This window comes from Chiloscyllium plagiosum, unplaced genomic scaffold (genome assembly GCF_037043375.1).
Source record: "Chiloscyllium plagiosum isolate Xiang-an unplaced genomic scaffold, Cpla_swu_hap1 HiC_scaffold_18, whole genome shotgun sequence".
In the NCBI taxonomy this organism is placed as follows: Eukaryota; Metazoa; Chordata; class Chondrichthyes; order Orectolobiformes; family Hemiscylliidae; genus Chiloscyllium; species Chiloscyllium plagiosum.
In genome coordinates this window covers 65505153-65526197 of record NW_028270156.1, presented here as the reverse complement: position 1 = coordinate 65526197, position 21045 = coordinate 65505153, and the positions used below count along the sequence as shown (strand labels likewise).

Genomic DNA, 21045 nt, shown 5'->3' with positions numbered 1-21045 from the left:
TGCTAATATTGTATAAGCACAAGTGCCATGACAATGTGCTCTTTGTGGCAATAATAGTATTTCTTACAGGCTGCACTATTAGACAAGTAGAATGCTGGTCACACATATATTCTCAGTCAGGCTGTTTTCAATAAAGGGAGAAAGATAGTTCCAAACAAGGAGTTTGGGAATAAATGTATTATACACCTTGCAATAATATTTCCGATACCGGGCATGGGAAACAGGATGAATAATCCCATAAAATGGAATAAGAACAATTAACAAGATTTAGGGACAAGAACTGAATATGGAATGTGATTTCAAGTTCCAATCTATACTGACAAAACAAACTCCACGTCAACACCTCTCTCAAATCCTCCAATGCTGGTTATCAGATTGCTAACTCAATGTTCCAGTTTTGGACGAGTCAACTTGCATTTTAGGGAAAAATTGACAAGATGAAAGCCACCCCACCACATAATAATTAAAATTCCCTCCACTTCACCGATTCAGGCTGAATTAGATCATGTGAAACCCGAGTATCCCATTCCACTCAGTCCAAGTTTCTATCCTATATTCTCTTCATCATTAAAGGCAGTAAAGGTTTGTAACACTGCCTGCTTCCTCTGCATCTTCTGCTGAAGCCCCCAACCACGTCATCATTTTAATCAGTTCCAATGTGCTTCTGGCTAATTGCTCACCTCCAACTCTTAATAAACTTGAGTCTGTAAATCTCTGTTGCTTGTGTCTTAACACGCACAATGTAAACTCAACAACTATCCTTGCACTTGGTGGTCTATATTATTCCTCACTTATTAAAGCTTCAAAGTTTCATTTTCTCATCCTTGGGCTCAACTCACTCTATGGCCTTCAGTTTAATATCGCCAGCCCTATAACTCGCTGCATTCCTCCAACTCCATCTCTTATGTATCATCATGGGCCATGCTTCCATTGGTCTAAATCCTAAGATTCAGAAGTCTCTCTTAAGTCCTTCTGTTTTCCCCAACAATTGCCTCCTTATTCCTTTGGTCAGATTTTTCGTCATTCTTACTAATGCTGTTTCTTTGGTTTAGCGTAGTTTCTTTAATTCAACTCCTATGAAACATTTAAAGAATCTTGTGGCTTCTTGATAGGTTGGACATGGAGAGACTGTTTCATCTTATGGAAGAATGGGGGAATCTAGACCATGGGCCACCTTTTTAAAAATTAAGGGTTGCCCATTTAAAACAGATGAGCCAGATATTTTTCTCACAAAGTCTTTCGAGTTGTCATCCTGAAAAAGTGATGAAAACAGAATCGTTGAATAGTTTAAGGAGAGAGAAAGCAATGGGACAAGAGGTTATCAGATGTAGGTGGGATTGTGGATGAGGATATAGTGTAATCAGATCAATCGTCAACTTATTAAATGGAGGATCAGATTCATAAGGCAGCTTTATCTGGCACTAAGTCAAGAGGATCTCCCAGATGTTTCCTTTCATTTCCTCATGGGATGCAAGCACATTGGAGAAGTATAAGCTTTTGCAAGTCCTTGATTGCTTGCAAAGAATGTGCATGTCTGCTTGATTCAGTTGGGAGAGCTGGACGAGTTGAAGCTAAGGGTCTGTTTCCGTAATGTACACCGCTATGACTGGGCAGGCTAGATGCAGGAAGAATGTTCCCAACTGTGGCACACCCATTGTCTTATAGAAACAGAAAATTTGTGTAGGAGTTGGCCATTCAGCCCTTCCACCCTGCACCACCATTCAATATGATCACGCAATTTCAGTATCCCTCGTTCCCGCTTTCTCTCCATATTCCTTGATTCTTTTAGCTACAAGGGCCGCATCCACCACCCTCTTGAATATATCTAATGAATTGGCCTCGACAGCTTTCTGTGGGAAGAGAATTCACTGAGTGAACTCTCTGAGTGAAGAAATTCTCTCATCTCAGTCCTGAGTGGCTTTCCCTTATTCTTAGGCCATGACCTCGAATTCTGAACTTCCTCAACATTTTTCCTGCATCTAGCCTGCCCAGTCATAGAGATGCACAGCACGGAAATAGAACCTTCGGACCAACTCGTCCAGATATCCCAACCTAATCAAGCCCCATTATGAGATTCCTCCCTCATTCCTTTAAATTCTAATGAGTATAAGTCCAGTTGATCCTGCCCTTCTTCATACGTCAGTCCTGCTAAACTGGGAATCAGTCTGGTGAACCTTCGCTGGACTCCCTCAACAGCAAGAATGAGTTTCCTCAGACTAGGAGACCAAAACTGCACACAATATTCTTGGTATGGCCTCACCAAGTTCCTGTATAAATGCAGCAAGATATCCCCACTCCTATATTCAAATCCTCTTGTCAAGATTTTGATCCAGTGACCGGAAAGAAATATTTCCAAGAGTCCGATGATATATTTTCAAGTAAGAATGATGTGCAGATTATAGGGTAACCTACAGGTGTTTCTTCTTCTTCTCTTCCTTCTCCTCCTTTTCCTTCTCCTCCTTTTCCTTCTCCTCCTTTTCCTTCTCTTTAGATTTTAGATTTTTAGATTAGATTACAGTGTGGAAACAGGCCCTTCGGCCCAACAAGTCCACACCGACCCGCCGAAGCGAAACCCACCCATACCCCTACATTTACCCCTTACCTAACACTACGGGCAATTTAGTATGGCCAATTCACCTAACCTGCACATCTTTGGACTGTGGGAGGAAACCGGAGCACCCGGAGGAAACCCACGCAGACACGGGGAGAACGTGCAAACTCCACACAGTCAGTCGCCTGAGTCGGGAATTGAACCCGGCTCCTCCTCCTTCTCCTGAGTGGTAGATATTGCAAGTATGCAAGGACATTTGGTGAGTTCTAACATTGCACCTTCTAGGTAATGTACATTGTTGCCGTTGTGAATCAGTGGTGGAGGAAGCGAATGCTTACGGTTGTCAATGGGGTGCCTGTCAGGTGGAATCATTGTCTAAATGGCATCAAGCTTCTTGTTGTTGAAGCTGCACATAGCAAGTGGAGAGTATCCAATCAAATTCCTGAATTGTCCCTTGCAAATGGTAGACCAGGAATTCGGAAGTTACTAATGACAGAATGCCCAGCCTCTAACCTGCTCTTGGAATCATGGTATTTATATGTTAATGCAGTTCAGTGGGTAAGGTTTAACATGATGAGTGCAAGGGATTTGATAGTGATCATGCTATCAAACACATCAAAGGTGAATGATAGAATTCTCTCTTGCTGGAGAGGTTTGGTACTTTGCAGTGTTAATATTGTTTGCAACTTAACAACCTAAGCATAAATGTTGGCCCGGTCTTGGTTGCAAATGAACACTCATTGCTTCAGTATCTGAGGACTTGTGAGCAATACTGACTATTGTGCAATCATTGGCAAACATCCCCAGTTCTGAACTCGCATTGCAGGCAAGGTCATTGCCTGAAGTTGTTAGGCTCAGGGTATTACCATGAGGAACTCCTGCAATAATATCCCAGGACTGAGATGACTAGCCTACAAAGACTAAAACTATCTTCCTTTGTGCTTGGTCTGACCACAATTTTCTTCCTAATTGCTACTGAATTCAATTTTTCTAGAGCAGCTGAGTGGCTCTTCTTGAAATCATCACTGACATGACAAGCAAAATGAGCACCTTATGGGTTGTAACCAATAAGGTGTGACAAGGAGAGACTGGTATCTATGAAATCATTGAAGCAATCAACACCTTTAGAAAAGGATGAAGATTAGAGATGACAAGGTACAAGGGAAAATATGAAGTTAGAGTCAGTAGTAATGCCTTCTGACATAGCATCATTCTCTGCAGTTAATTAGCACAGAGCAAGGTACTCAGTTTCTTCGTGTTGGACAAGTTGGTGTTTGAGGCGGAGTGTGTAACAGCAATGGAAGAACATATTCCAAAGCTTAGAATGGGCATGGAGTATGTATACATCAGAAATTCCTCAAATAAGTACCACATAAAATGAGGGACAAAGAACAAAAAAAAGACATGAACCCTTTAATTTAAAAAAAGATTTACACAGGTTTAGTTACATGGTTGGTGCAAGCTACCCTTACGTAAGAGAGGAGTTCTAATGGAAGCAGGCAACACACTTTGCTTTCAATACCGTACGATGTTACAGACATCAATCCCACAATGAAAGATATCTAAAGCTTTTAGTGCAAAAGAATTGAATCTAATTTTATGTCTTAAAAGGACAGCATTAATTTTCTGCCAAATTATTTCATGCATGAGCAAGAGGAAAGGATTTTTTGGTGAGCTCCAGTTAGAATATGTAAGCAGAGTTCTTTTAGAATGTTTAAATAAATATTCTCATCGCAGAAATACCTTGGTTATAATGCATTTTGGGCATGTTCTGGTAGCACAAATGACCTTTGATAGGAATGACTGGTTTTGTCACAGAAAACATGTAGAAAAAGATTGCTTGTACATCAGGAACACAATAACTCATTTTCGAGTGAACAAGAACTCCTTCAAGGATCTAAAAGTGCCTTCATTTAGCAAATATTTCTCAAAAATCTACCTCAATACCAATACCATTCCAAGATAATGATTTCATACAAAATTAGTTATGGGCTTATAAAATAGAAAACGGTCTGAAATTTTATTCTATCAAAAACTCTTCAAGTAAATCAATGATTAACATCAGGGTATTGAAAGAATTGGGAGGGATGGAAGTTGCTTAACAAACAAAATCTAATTAGATTGGAGACAAAAAAACAGTGGTGGTTGACAGAACAGCAGCATAATTAATGCAATTCTGATTACCTCTCGGAAAACAAAAACACAAATTAGTGACACTGCACTGGGCTGTAATCCTGTCTCATGAGATCAAAGTTATTAAATCTTGGTGATAGACCAAATCACAATTTAACATTCCAGCCTCTTCCAAATTTCCAAGAAAATGAACACTGAAATTACCAGGTCCCACCTTTGAATGTTATTATACTTCAAGTGCTCATTCAAATACTTCTTAAACATTGTGAAGTTACCCACTTCTACAAGCCACTGCCACCCCCAAATGCAAACAAACAGTTCCAGACCCCGACAATCCCCTGGATGAAAAATGTTTCCTCACATCTCTCCAAAACTCTTGCCTTTCACCTTCAAACTATGCCCTCTTGTCATTGAAAAGGAAATATCACTTTTGGTGTTGGACAAGTTGGTGTTTGAGGTGGAGAGTGTAACAGCAATGGAAGAACATTATTCGAAAGCTTAGAATGGGCATGGAGCATGTTTACATAAAAAGAAATCACTTTATTATCCACCCTGTCCATGATCCCACAATCCTAAACACCTTACCCAAATCATCCTGCCAACCTGCTCTGCCCCCGCAAAAAAACTTGAGCTTAATCAGCCTGTCCTCATAACAAGATGCTTCATTCCAGACAACATCCTCATGAATCCCCGCTGCAATCTCTCCAGTGCAATCACATCCTTCCTGTAGTGTGGCGACCAGCACTGTACACAGTACACCACCCTAATCAAAACCATGTATACTTGATGTAAGAGATTCATACCAAAAATGGGAAGACAGTCTGATAAACTGGTTTAGATAAAGTGATGGATGGAGTGGCGTCCAAATTAAACAATCAATAAAATAGGAGTCAGCATACATAATTCTAAGGCCCAAATGAACTACAAGGGTAGACTGAAAATGTGTTGCTGGAAAAGCACAGCAGGTCAGGCAGCATCCAAAGGAGCAGGAGAATCGACGTTTCGGGCATAAGCCCTTCTTCAGGAATGAGGAAAGTGTGTCCAGCAGGCGAAGATAAAAAGTAGGAAGGAGGGACTTGGGGGAGGGGCGTTGGAAATGCGATAGGTGGAAGGAGGTCAAGGTGAGGGTGATAGGCCAGAGTGGGGTGGGGGCGGAGAGGTCAGGAAGAAGATTGCAGATTAGGAAGGCGGTGCTGAGTTCGAGGGATTTGACTGAGACAAGGTGGGGAGAGGGGAAATGAGGAAATGGGAGAAATCTGAGTTCATCCCTTGTGGCTGTGCTCCTCCTCCAACCGTCGTGTTGCTATGGTCTGGCGATGGAGGAGTCCGGCGCCTCATCTTCCGCCTAGGAACCCTCCAATCTATGATTCTACCATCTTTCAGGGAATGTTACATGACATGGTTTGGAAGAACTGTGTGTGGTTCTTTCTGACAATTAACTTCCATTGTGGCTCAAGATCTCTGAAATCCCACTACATCTAAGTTAAATTGGCTAGATTATGGCAGATTGAAAGGCAATGTATTGATTATAAATTATGGCATTAATTGTGTTTATTTTGCTGACAAGGTTTCTTTGAATTGAATTCTTACTGGACAATAGCAAAGCGGATGTACTGGGGGGCAGCAAGAAAAAGAACCTGCTCCGAGCTATGACAGCCATGTTACTAATCAGGTTCTGAGGATTATAATTCTAAATAAGGAAATTTATCAGAGTTAAAAAAAAATCTCCTCGGCAGGATGTTGGTGCATTGATTACTACTGAAGCAGGAGCTTTGGGAAACACTATTTCAGCAGTCTAAAAGTGGCCACAAGTAGTTCTCTGGCTTTCCCTGAGCTTTAAGAACAGAATTCCAGGAGCAAATACATACTGGAAATTCATTTGGCAAGAGTTAACCTGGTTGTCAAGGATAACTGAATGTTGCCCCAAATATCCGTTTTGGGAACTTCATTCATAAGTAGTCCCACCAGCTGAAATAAAATGTGCTGCACCAAGATCTATTCAATTGTTTGACCTTTTTTATATCATAATTTGATCATATAGCTTCCCAAGTGACTCTACATCAGTCACTGTAATGATCCATCGCGCTCTCAGATTCTGCCAGACTTTATATATCACTTACCATTACTGATCTCTGGAAGATCAAATTTAGTGAAATCCCACCACTGGAGGCGATAAGTGATATTGGCAATATTACTGGCCACTGCAGACTGCCCGTCACCTATCACAGCACCTGCAATTAAAGATTGAGAAACTTAGTAAAGGATACCTTTTAGCTGTTATCATTTGACAAGCTTTTTCCAACCATTACCTTTTCACCAAGTTCTGAACATATAATCTATATGGAGTCATGAATAGGACATGGAAGGGACATGCCAAACAGATTGAATTTTGACAGACATTTCATAACTCTAAAAGCATTTAAAGGAATCAGAAAGAGATCAAACTGTAGACTTGGATATCAGTAATCAAATTTTGCACAATTATAGATGACTTTCTTTCAACAACAAACATTTTTACATTGCTCTCGGTGGCTGGAGTGTGGCCCGTTTATTCATTCTTACAGGTAAAGGACATCACCAGCAAATGGAGGAAGATTTTTACTGTCAGAACAGCTTAAGTTGGGAGATATATTTACACAAATCAATTTGATTTTTTGTCAGGACATAGCTACAGAAGTAGATTAATTAACTTCTTCTGATGGTCAACAAGATCATGGATGATTTGAAAACCAATTTTATACACTTGCTTTTGCTTCATCTCTTAATACCTTAAATATTTACACTCTCATTTTAAAATTCACAGATCTTTGTGAATTCAATTGCCCTTTGTGCAGCAAGTACCAAAGCTTTGCTACCTTTTGCATGAAAACATTCTTCAAAATTTCACTCCTGAAAGACCAACTACTGGTAATACTTTTTCCCAACTCACCTTATCTATTTTCGTAATATATTTTGTAACCAAAATCTCCATTGCCTAACCATTGGCAACCATTGGCCCACGCCTGAAGCTCTGGAATTTCCTCCCAAAACCTTTCCACTCTCTTTTAGTTCACTCCTTAAAAAATCTGTCACTGTCTTAGTATCACCACGGGGCTCAGAGTCAAATTTTGCTTTAGGGTGTTTTACTACATTGAAGGAGGTACTGTCACTACATAAATGAAAGGTATTGTTGCTGGTTTCTGGAAACCCTTTGAATTCAATAAGTGCAACAATCACAAGGTACCAGCTTAAAAAGCATCTGTTACCCCAATTTCTCCCCATTTCATGCCCACAAAATAACTGACACAATCAGTGTTGATATAGTTGAATACAAAATTAGTTATCAGCCTCAGGCAAAAGTAGCAACACCAAGCTAAGAGAAAAAAAGCTTGTAGATTCACACACCACTTCAGACACTCAAGCATACAGACATAATTGATGCTTCAGTGTGGATGCGCTAAACTGATTGAAGTGTTGTGTTTTGAATGAGGGGTTGAATCATCTACATCTCAGACAGAATCAAAGAAATAGCACGGTACTTTTTAAAGAAAATTTCCGAGCTGACCAACAATAATTTATCAACTAACAGAGAGGAAATAAAATATTGTGATTTACCCCATTACTCTTTCTGCTTTCTTGCTGCACATAAATTTCCAAAATAGTCCTACTTTAAAATATGTCCATTCACTGTGAAACACTTTGGAAAGTACTGAGTTCATGCAAGATGCTTTATAAACACAAACCCTTGACTGGTTTCTAAAACAATTGTATATGCAATGGCTGAGGATGGGCAGAAATCCAACATTCTTACAATTTTTGTTTACAATTCATTAAGTTATGAATCAGGGCCAAATTCTAGATAAATTAAAGCTCCAAATTGCTTCATTAAATAGGGTATTAAAACTTCCTTCTACGATAAATTGTACTGAACTCAGCATTTTGCTATGTAAAGCATAAAACGCTTTCAAACTATTTGCAGCATCTGTATTTCCAAAACAAGTTGCCATTAATATGCTTTTAAAATCATTAGCATCATTTGCAAGATCAGCAACTGAAAATAGCAATGGATTTAAATATAATTTTGTTAAATAATTGAATATAAATGGGAGTTCAAGCAGAAACATTTATATAGGCTCAATGTAACAGCAAAAAATATAAATACTGCACATCAACTTAATAAAGTTTACAGGCAGTGGCATTTAATGACTTGTAGGTAGAAATCTTGATTTTTGAAGCCAGAGCTTAGCACAATTTAGTGCAAATAATTGAACTGGTACAAAAGGTCAGAAAATTTAAGATGATACTGCAAAAATATTCCACAGACTGTTATTTACTTTTGACTCTTAAGTTACAGGTTATTCTGCTGTAATGCGTGTTTCGTCAGCTCGAATTGGTTATAACTCAATTGACAAATTGCGGGCATTGTTTGTATAACATGAACTTTCTACTGAATGGATACAGTGATTTTCTATTAGAAATCTTCTATAGTGGTTTTAAATAGCGCGATTTCAGGTAGCGTGGGGTCACAGAGGAACACAACTGTCATATTATAGCAGAACGACCTGCAGTTTCAACCAGGCTCTGTCTACTAAACTGGTCTCACGCAGAAGTTGATATTACACAGATCCAGGAAGGCTCTTCAGATTGCACTCACTGTCTTAATCAGAAATCACACGACACAAAGTTATAGTCCAACAGGTTTATTTGAAATCACAAGCTTTCAGAGTGCTGTCTTTTGTCAGGTGAAGTCCTCATTGTCTTAAGTACACAGTTACTTGTAAATAGGCTTTAAAAGATTTTTCATTTAAAACATCTATTTCGAAATAACTGATTCAAGTACACCAATTAAGTGCTTCCATAAAGTTCTATTTAAAATATTGTCTGCAGTGATTTTAAATCCTCACAGAGAAGGCTCAAGCAATCAACGCGAAGGATTGTTTTTTGGTGATAAATCATTTACACCTGCATTAACAAAGCTGCATCAGGTTGCCAGTCCTAAATACATCAAAAAATACTTTCAAATGAAAAGAGAAAAAGAAGGAACAATGACATCCTGTTATACTGCCTGTCAACAAAGTCAAAATAAGATTAGATCAGATTCCCTACAGTGCGGAAATAGGCCCTTCGGCCCAACCAGTCCACACCAACCCTCCAAAGAGTAACCCACCCATACCCATTTCCCTCTAACTAAGGCACCTAACACTATGGGCAATTTAGCATGGCCAATTCACCTGACCTGCACATCTTTGGACTGTGGGAGGAAACCGGAGCACCCGGAGGAAACCCACGCAGACACGGGGAGAATGTGCAAACTCCACACAGACAGTCACCAGAGGCTGAAATCAAACCTGGGACCCTGGCGCTGTGAGGCAGCAGTGTTAACCACTGAGCCACCATGCCGCCCCCATTGTTACCCCTAGAATTCTTCCAGTGGGCAAAAATTGGAACACCAAATGTTGATGGAGCTCAATTTAATACAATCCAAATATTGGGTCAACCAGTGCCCTGGCCAATGACTATCCTCCAATTATCACCAAATGAACAGATTATCATGTACATCAGCTGGTCATGAGAGGTGCTATAGTAATGCAAGCCTTTTTTAAGTCAAGGCATTTCTTGTAACAGTTTCTCTTTCTATCTGCGGTATTTACCTTAAATGTTCTTAATTCCAATCAAGTGTCCAGTTTCTAATCAACTTTAGGCCCAAGATCCACTTCCACATATATGGTAGCCAGCCTCATTACTTTGCTGCAATTAGGTATACAGTAAGTGTAACAGTAATGCCAGTCCACACAATTTATCCTTAGAATGGCCCAGATAGGTGAAAACACATAGGTATGCAGGCTTTGCAATTTAAGCAGTACATGCAAACAATGTTTCTTCATTGATATTGATGAGAAAAACCAGATATGTTGGAAAAGGAAATACTGAAGTTAGACCTTTCTTAAGCAGTCCAGGGCTTATAAAATTGAGCATTCTCGATTTTTAGCATTTTGTATTTTAACATTAAACAAAAAATTAATTATAAATGCCATTTTATTTTAACAGGGCAATCTGATACAATTACTTATTTAAACATTACAACAGTTCCTCTCCTGCATCTAATCTAGTGAACAAAGACATTCTATCTGCTTCCAGAAGCAATTCAGAGGCATGGTATATAGTCAAACGCTAAACCTATAAAACAAAGAAACTGCAGAGGCTGAAGATCTTAACCAAAAACAGAAATGGCCAGAGAAACTCAGCAGGTCTGGCAGCATCTCTGGGAAGAAAGCAGAGTTAATGTTTCAAATCCAATGAATGTTCGGTACTGCTGACCTGCTGAGTTTCTCCAGAAATGTCGGTTTTTGTTTCTAAACCCACCCTCTTGTTTACAGAATTACCTGATTGCATTGGCTGCCTTTCTTCCACCCTTCCCATCATTTCAATTTGGCTCATTCCTCTACTAGTGTTTGTACTAATAGCTTCCTTCCACCCTCAGCTTCTGTGCTCTTTCCTGTTTCTTATCTTTTGCTTCTTCCCTTCAATTGCCATCTATTTACCTTTATTCACTCAGATCCCTTCCATCTACCATCCTGCTACACCCCAAGACCAAATCGCTGGTACGCTGACCCACATTGCATTCTTTACTCAACTGTGCCCTGTGGCTTCTGTACAGGGAAAAGGAGTTCCTGCTCACAGTATACACAAATCCTTAACTCTGACACTGAAATAGAATGTCGAGAGGAGATATAGGCTGGTTTGGGCCATGGGCAACTAGACTCAGGAAGATGAGACGTCCAAGATATTACAGGTCCAACATCTTCAGCAGCAAATGGTGATAAATAGTCCCAAGAGTTTACACCTGGCTACATATCTTCTGGTATGGTGTACACAAGCCAGGTCGGGATTTTGATTCAGACTGGCAATACTAAAGCTATACATTTTGGTTTCCATGGAAACTGCAGTCTTAATCTAATTACATGTTTTGCCTTGGTTGACTGCCCAGGCAAAGTACTAATCTATTCAAATCCTCTTCTCACTCTTGCTTGGTAAAATGTTTTGGAACACTTTGCTTTGCTAAAGGCACTAATTAACCACAAATTACTGCTGCAGCACGTTGCAGAATCGATGGAGGGAATTAACAAGCATTCAACCCAATGAAAGTTTTCAGCTCAACTCAGTGGAAATAGCAGGAATTCTTGAAGGCAATTAACTTCTTATAAACATAGAAACAAACCTCTGCAGATGTTGGAAATCCAAAGCAGGGACAGAAAATACTGTAAATGCTCAGCAGATCAGGAAGCATCTGGACAGAATAAATCAGGGTGAATGACTTGGATCTCCAAAGGATTGACAAGCATTAGATTGGTGCTATGCTGCTCCACCTTCCTTGCATGATGTTACCAGCCTGGCTTCTCCAGACAGAGTGCAATATTGCTCAGGACAGTCGATCATACTTCTGTAGAGCATGACGGGGGGGGTGGGGGGGGGGGGGGCATGGAGTCAAGACACACCCCTTTTTACAGCACTAGCCGCCATATGATAAGTTTAAAGGTCTAGTCTGAGAATTAGTGAACAGACAATCATTAGTGAATGGATGAATAGATGATTGATAGCAAACGGATGAATGGGCAAATTTTAGTGAACGAATGGATGATGTCAGTCAATATGAGTAGAGGAATGAGTGAATGCATAAATGGTGAGTAATTGGTGGCCCACATAAGATTCAAAACTTTCATATCTAAGTACAGATAAATCAACAGCAGTATAATCAAGAGACTAAGATAATACCACCAATACAGCCATACAATTAAAATCAACTAGCATTAAATATTATGAATACTGGCATGCTCATGGAGAACAGAATAAAGTCATAACTAAAGCATTTCATTTCGTGATAAACTTGTCTGGAGCAGGAGAATTGTATCAGACCTCAGGTTAAAATCATAATGTCAATATCTTTCATTAATCTCATGAAGAGTGGGAGTGGGACATAAAATTAGAATGAGAAAAGAAACAAATAAGCCTGTTCCTAATGGGCAAAATTTCAAATTAAACTTTCTTCACCTTGTTTAAAAAATAAAAGTTGATTTGGACACATTTTGCAACTTGAGAAAAGATCAGTCCACACTTCCCATGTTATATACGGTTTCTTTATTTCTTCCTTATTTTCTGGCATATTTTCTTAATATTTTGCAAACATTGCTCTTGAAACAACCAACTTAAAAATTCACTTTTCCTTTTAGACGTTTAGACTCCAAACAGTTTTTCCAGTTTACAAGTTCAAAGATGGGACACATGAAGCAAAAAACCAATTTATATCTCAGTTAACTTGCAAGATGTTTCGCTTTCAATTTGGAAAACTTCAACGCTTAAGTGGAACCAGACTTGTTTATTTTTTCCTTCTTGACATATTAAAAATATTAGCAATGAAATGAACTCATCAACTGGCCACAAGCTACAAGCTGCTGCGATAGGAAAACAAGGAAACTTTAAAATTTTTCAAAATTGCTTCCTTTGATGATTGCAATGACTATTACAAGTGGGTAAATGGAATTGCAATATAAAAAGTGATTTAAGAGAAGATTAAATCTAGCTCTGCTCCTGCAGTTATCCCCATCTTTGAAAAAACTTTTGATTTCCCTGGTTGCTCAAAAAAGGCTGGTATTTAGTCACCTCTCCAATGGTTATTATTTTCACATAAAAATAACATAATTACAAATTGTCATTGGTAGGCCTTTTTCTTGTCCTATTCCTCAAAATTATGTTTGAGTTTGCTGAAGAAAGACCATTTTCACAACCAATCGGCCTCCCCTCTCACAGTACAAATGTTGTCTTCCCTTTACATTGCTATTTCTTGTGAATTGTCCTGACGAGTGCAAGATGACAAAATGTGTTTATCTGACAATATTCAAGTTCTGTACCATCAAATTACTAAAAATTACCTTCATAATCAACCATTCAAGCAAAATAAATATGGCAGTTGGATGTGGGGAATATTTTTTCTAGCTCTAACAAGGTACATGTATTTATGCCATTTCCAAAAGGGCTTCGCAACTAATGGTGTGCAGTGGATGTTTTAATACAGGTAAAATGCAGTGGTTAATTTGCATATTGCAAAGTGCCACAGAAAACAATGAGATACATCATTAGACAACCCCTTCTAGTCACCTTAGCTGAGGGATAAACATTTATTAGTAAAGTACAAAATTTCTATTATTCTTCAAAGATGCACCATATGCTCTAATGTGGAAAGCCAAGTGAAGAAGCTTACAATGGAAACAAATCTTTACATATTGTTTGGTAAGCTTTCATTTATAGAGATGCACATGACAAGTATATACATCTTAATTGATCTTCATGGATTCAGTACTAATATTTACATCTAACTTCATCCTCAATTTCAGGCTGTTCTTATTCGTATTTTTAATCAATTTATTTGAATACATTACGATGTACCCTTTGGGGTAGGTCGGTCTTGAATTAGGACCTGCTGACCCAGGGGTAGAAACACTAGCATTGCGCCACAAGAATGCTCTACCTGTTTGGTTTTTTTATTTAACCTATTTTTCTCTAAACAACCTGTTCAGAGATGTTATGATACACCTCAAGGTGCAGGTGGGACTTGAACACAGGCCTCCTGATCCAGGGGTAGGGAGCCTGTGCCACCCCTGTGCCACAAAATCCCTCTCCCTGTTTGTATTTATTGGTAGACGAGTGATTGACTAGTGAATTCTCAGCACATGTAGACAATTAAACACAACTAACATGCAATTGACATTCAATTCTCTGTTTATTTAAAGATTACTGCTTGTATGCACAATAAAAATGTCAAAATAAATCAAATTAGAGAACTTCATATTCTCCAAAAAAGATTACATTGTGAAACAATGCTCCCCCAGGATCCTGAATAAATTATTTACATTTCTTTTTGTTATCAGACAGGCATCTATCATTTAATCTGAGAGATTTCCTTTGCCTCATCTCACTCTCACATTTTGTGGTAATCATGATACCCCACAACTGTGAAAATATTCCATATAACATTCAATACCTTTAGGGTGTCCAATAATACAGCACTTCAGTTAAAAGATTTGACCAATAAAATTCCATATGCAGGCAATGGAGAGTGGCATTATCGCTGGACTGTAAATCGAGAGTCCCAGATAATGTTCTGAGGAACTGGTTTCAAATCCTACCATGGTAGATGGTGGAATTTGAATTCAATAAAAATCTGGAATCGAGAGTCTAATGATGACCACTGTTGACTGTCAGAAAAACCCATCCTTCCTTTAGGAAACTGTTTTATCATTTGATATATGCACATTCATTGCGTTTATTTGTTCAGCAATGGTTCAGGAACCTGCAAAGCTTAACGAGCACTTCTTTCAACACTTAGGATGCCAACACGAGGAAGTGTGGTGAAGGTGGCTTGGCCCTGAATGACTGGATTGATGGGAATTTATTGCAAATTCTCAACCAAGACAGTGGGTTTGGACTTGGTTACTCGTTTCAGTGGACAGACTGGGGAAGCTGGGCTTGATATCCATACAGCAGAGGAGGTTTGTAGGAAATCTGATCGAGATGTGCAGATGCCTTTGATGGGTAAATGGCCAGAAATCGTTCCAGTTACAGGAGCACTGATTAATAGCAAAATCAGATTTGCATAACTAAAATAATCAGAAGAGAGATGAGAAAACATTTATTTACTCAGCAACTTGTTGTGACCTAAAGCACACCGCTTGAAGCAGATTTAACACCTTTCAAAAAAAAACTAGATAAAGATGTGAAAATAAACAAACAGACTTACTGGGAAATAATAGGGGGTGAGAGTTAATTGGATAGCTCTACAATTCAGCAGACACAGCCTCAATATGCTGAACAGCCTTCTTTATGCCATCTAATTCTCTGATTTATGCACATTAAGATTTTACAGTAGGCATAAACTCAACATATATAGTTGTAATCAGGCCAGCACCACATGCTCTACCTACATGGTCTAAATTCTTTTTCAGTTTGAATATCTCAACTAAAAATCCTCTGAACATTCTGTACTCTAATGAGAACAGACCTAGCTTCTTCAATCTATCAAAATAGCACAAGCCCCTTATCCCTAGAAACATTCTTGTCAATCTATTCTGTACTCTCTGTAAAGCCTACAAATCCTTTTTAAAGTATGGTCCCCAATACTCCTGTGCAGTCACTGTTTTAACAGAGTATTGAGCTTACAAAAAACACATTGCAATTTCTAAATTGTCCAGTTTATCTGATTATGTAAAAACTAAAAGTTAAAGTTATTCTTAGGCACACTTTTTTTCCCTCTGCGCTAAGTAGTGGTGACAGCTTGCAGACAAAGGATGGAACAGGTATGACAGCTCCCTCTTCTGAGATAGTCGTCACTTTCTTCTTAACCCATGGAAGTACATAATTAGGAATAAAGTTTAAATGAATAAACTAATGCTCTCTGGAGAATTCTAATTTGACACAAGGCAAAACATGCATAGAGGGGGAAAAAAATAATGATTATTTGTATAGGCACAGAGGCATCCAGGATAAAATGCTGCTACTCACACAAATGCCTTTACATTTGAAGTTAATGTCATTTTGTATTACTTTCATTTACAGTCTTCAGACAGAAAGACTTCTTGTTTTCTAAGAGGATTCTTAATATGAAGGTGATTTACTTCTCCTTAAATACTGAAAATACTCCTGGACAACTTTCAGAAAGAGCTTTAAAACAAACTGATTTGCTTCAGTAGTGAGCTGAGTCACCACGTATGATGGGTACTGTCCGCCTTCTCATTGTCCAAATGAACATCCAACAAACTATTGTGTTGATCTTTGCCTGATCCTGCCACATATTCTGAAAACAGTTTGAGTTCACCGCAAAGTAGTGATGAAGCAAAATGTATTTTGGCTAAGGCTTAATATGCGTGCTTGCATGGATTTCAACTTCTGCTGAAAATAAAATACAGAAAGACTGAGCTACCCACCAGCAAAATCCTATTTAAATTAATTGAGTAAGCACATGGTCTTACAGTGTTAAAAGAATAGTCACCATCTGCAGATATAAAATAACTTTTGCATATTGCTACACAATGCATTCACCTTGCACCAAGGTTCTATCAAACTCAGATTTTATAATAAAAGTTGAAAACTTTCTTACAACTGTCATAGACATACTCCATTTGAAGATGACAATGTACAGTTCAAAAAAAAAATTAATGTTCCATCCAAAAGGTACCAAGTTATGGAAAATAGGTGCATTCATGGTCTTCTAAATTGATCCCCTCACAATAAAATAGCCAGACAAATCTCATTGCCAACAGTTTCACTGCGGTATCATCATTTTCAGGAAAAGGTCAAACTTTGAACCATTTCTTCCTCAAACCATTAAGGCTCAACTACAGGCACGGCTTCCACATGGTTTGCTGATACAAAGGAGCAATGGGAAGAGCGAAAAGAAAGATGGCAATTCATCTAGTTTTGTAAAGTTTTATTTAAGTTAGATAAGCCAGAAAATCACACCACTCTTCTTCCTCAGCCCCATACTCTTCCTACCAAAAAAAATGCTCCAATTTAGTTTGCCATGTGGACGAGGCTTATTTAGTTTGGGGAGGGATGTAACTGAATACATCAATTGTGACAAGTGTCTTTGCGCTAACAAAGAAATGATTACATTCTTTCAAAAAGTGATCTGATTAACAGCATGAGAATACTGTCGCTGCAAATGCCTGGCACTTTCAAAGATCCATTGATGATATGACAATGGAAAGAAAATGAAATGAGTAGGGGGTTCTCTCTCACCGAGGTAATTGAAATAGGCCTAGCTGTTGCTACACTATAATCTAATTAAAATGATAATTCTGAAATAATATCCATATCTCTTGTAGTAGACTGACATAATCTAACTTGCCATGCTTAGAGCATGTGTCAGCAAAAAAATGAAAGCCTAAAAGTCAAGTTGTACATGGAAGATAGGATGGGGGAAAATGCGATTTAACAATATAATTGCTTCAAATTTTGAATCCCATCCCATTTCTCCCTCATTGCATTCTTTCAGTTTCCTGTTGTTCAGGTTAATTTTCCATCCCTCCTGTGTAAGGATGAAGACAAGAATGCAGCTGATGTGGATTTTAAGAACGAGTTTAATAAAGTCTCACATAAAAGGCTGGTTAATAGAATTGTCACTCTTGCAACAGTGAGTTATTGTAAGTGGTTATTTTTCTGACTGTGGTGTTCCGCAAAGCATTAATGCATTTAAAAAAATAAACAACTTGGATATTGAAAAGAATACCAAAATCACAGATACGACACATGACAAAATAAATTGCAACAGGATATTGTGATGAAGGCTCATAATATATTCGGAGTATTTATAAATTGTGAAGCGAAAAATGAAGTGAGGTTTCAAGCTTGATTTATGTTTCTACATTGAGTGTGTTAAGAATGAGAAAGAATAGTTTTTCAGTTTTATTTTTGATTTGTTCAGACAGTGGTGATGTTAAGTCTGGAACTATGTTTTGTTTACATGTATTTAACTACAGCCTTTAAATCCTTGAAGTGAACAGTTCAGTTCATTAATAAAAATGAAGAGAAAATAAAAAAAAATTGCAGTTGCCAAGCAAGAATCCAGTAACACAAAGTCAGAACAATGCAGAAGAAGTCAGACATATTATGGATTCAGAGTGAAGACTTCCCAAAAAACAGAGACTCCAAAATGGTTAGTGAAGGACTGGGGAAGAAAACTCCACAAGTAGCAGACTGTTGAGATGTCAGAGAGAAAAACATGCCACAAGGCTGTGGAGGCAACAGTTTAAGGAAGACATGTTAAGCAATTTGCGAGCTGTGTTAGCAGCTTGTTAAGTAGCTCAGGAAGAGACATTAACTAAGAAAATGACATCTGATTAATGCAGAAATTTGCCAAAAAGAAACTGATTACAGCTAATGTCAGCTGAACTGGAGCTTTGGCATGGACCATGGGTTGATCCTTGACTGAAGTTAGGGAATCTGCTGGGGTAAAAGGATTGAATTTTTCTTTCTGATATTTCCATTGAGTGAATTTCAAGTCATTATTATATAGTGTAAAACAAACATTAATTACACAAATGAAAAATATGAAGTTTCCTTTTGCTAAAAGCACGCTGACAACTTCTTGCTAATGTATTTAGTAATTTGACTTCACAATAAACAAAAATAAAAATAAAACTTATGGTCTATCAAGTCAGGCCTCGCACTGGAATCTGACTTTTTTTTTAGATTAGATTACTTACAGTGTGGAAACAGGGGCTTCGGCCCAACAAGTTCACACCGCCCCGCCGAAGCGCAATCCACCCATACCCCTACATTTACCCCTTACCTAACACTACGGGCAATTTAGCATGGCCAATTCACCTATCCTGCACATCTTTGGATTGTGGGAGGAAACCGGAGCACCCGGAGGAAACCCACGCAGACACGGGGAGAACGTGCAAACTCCACACAGTCAGTCGCCTGAGGCGGGAATTGAACACGGGTCTCTGGCGCTGTGAGGCAGCAATGCTAACCACTGTGCCACCGTGCCGCCCAACTTGTCTAGTAATACCATGAGTTGGGACCATAACAACATTGATAGGTTAGCAGTTAGGACAGTCAAGGGGCAGATGGAATTTCATGCAAAGAAATAAAAAATGACTTATTTTAGCACAAGGGATTGAGAGGTGCAATACAGACTTAGTAACACAGTTCTAAAAAGTGTGCAGGAACAAAAGGTGTAGTGACTGGAACGAGGTCAGTCAGGTGGATCTCAGAATATGGGTGGCCCAGTTGGGGCTGTTAATCTGGTCCAATCAGGGAGCTCTGACTGACAGATATATAAAAGAGTGTCAGAGATTCTTTTTACTCTCGCAGCTGGATCTGTGCTAACTGCATCAGTATTATATATTATGCACACGTAAACAAAGGGTCACTTGGTGATAGAATATCGGCCTTCAGAGAGTTATTTCAAGAGGGACTTTGCTGTGCATAAGTCTTTGAAGGTTGCATGTTATACTGAGGTGGCAGTTAGCAAAGCAAGTGTCTTGGATTTCATAAATAGCATTTTTCAATATCAAAATAGCGAAGTTATAATGAACCTTTATAAGGTCCAGTTTGGCCAAAACTAAAGTACTGCCTCCAGAGATGGCACAATTGTGAGCCACAATTAGGAAGATGGCAGCAACGTCGGGCGCTTCAACCGGAGCACCTGTGCTTCTCTCTCTCTCTGCAGTCCTAGAGCGGTGCTTTCCTTTAAATCTTCTTTTGTATAACATGACATTTTTTTACTCTATAAGATTTGTGCCTAGGTACTTGTACCTAACATGGCACTACTAAATGCAGCCATTGTAAAACTTTTTCACTGTATTCTGAAGTGACAATAAAGGCTATTCACATCACAATGTATGGTCACCAATTTGAACTAAGAGCGTGGCTTCTCGGGTAGAACATAAACACTGGCACAGGTTGGTTGGTTGGAATGACTCATTTCTGTGTTGTAATCCTGTCGTCTTAGGGTCAGCTGAACATGACGGGAAGATCACAGGGGAAAATTCTGAATAAGTTTTTCCAAAAAGTATGACTCATATTATAGTAATAAAAGCTGAAGGCAGTGTACAACAAAACTAAGTGCAATAATTCTCAAAAGTTCAGCGAATCGTTAAAAAAAATAGAATAATTATCATCAGTATAATTTTACCATGGCTGACAGCAACATATTCTACTTCAGGCATTGTATTTCTTTTGCTTTTTTTTTTCACTAGAAATTCATGAACTTGACTAGGTCAATAAAAATGACAGGGCTACAATATTGCAGTAATCAAAAACTGCGATCAGTATCTGAACTGTGCATTAAAATACATATCTAGAATTATTCTTAGTAGCAGCAGGCACATTGCAATACTGAGATTTGATTTCAGTCTCTAATAACTATGGGTTTCATTCAGACCGAAAGGTTCCTGTTAATTTACAACTGTCAAAAGAGAAAGGCTACTCATCGGAGCTTCAAGCCTCTCAATCCCACAATAAATTTACACTAATGATGCCGCAGGCAGTAGTTCACAAATCAGGAATTACGAAATAGATTACAATTTCTAACCACTTCAAGAGACAGCTGCCCATTCTTTATTTATGCATTGAGTTTTAAAATTGTGTTGAAAAGTTACTCTACTTGTTGAAGTCAGACTGATATCGATATAATGAGGTGACTGAATTTAAATCCCACTGTGGCACACAAAGAGCTCTGGTTACAGGATGCAACCTAAGTATTAATACTACCCTCTGTATGAAACATAGAGTTGAATAAATTATTAAAACTGATTAAGGATATAAATTTGAATTTAATTACATCTAACATTTGTAAAGGACTGCTCAATCCTTTCCAAAAC

The 21045-nt window shown here is 38.5% G+C and overlaps 1 protein-coding gene across 5 annotated transcripts in view; it reads right to left on the bottom strand.

Moving 5' to 3' along the window:
- Window positions 1-21045, bottom strand: part of ambra1a (autophagy and beclin 1 regulator 1a) — a 390498-nt gene that overhangs the window by 160162 nt on the left and 209291 nt on the right. For all 5 annotated transcript variants that reach the window (XM_043706209.2, XM_087996752.1, XM_043706210.2 and 2 more), the window contains exon 12: window positions 6805-6915. In XM_043706209.2, coding sequence (XP_043562144.1) covers window positions 6805-6915 — 111 coding nt within the window. The remainder of the gene's footprint in view (window positions 1-6804; window positions 6916-21045) is intronic.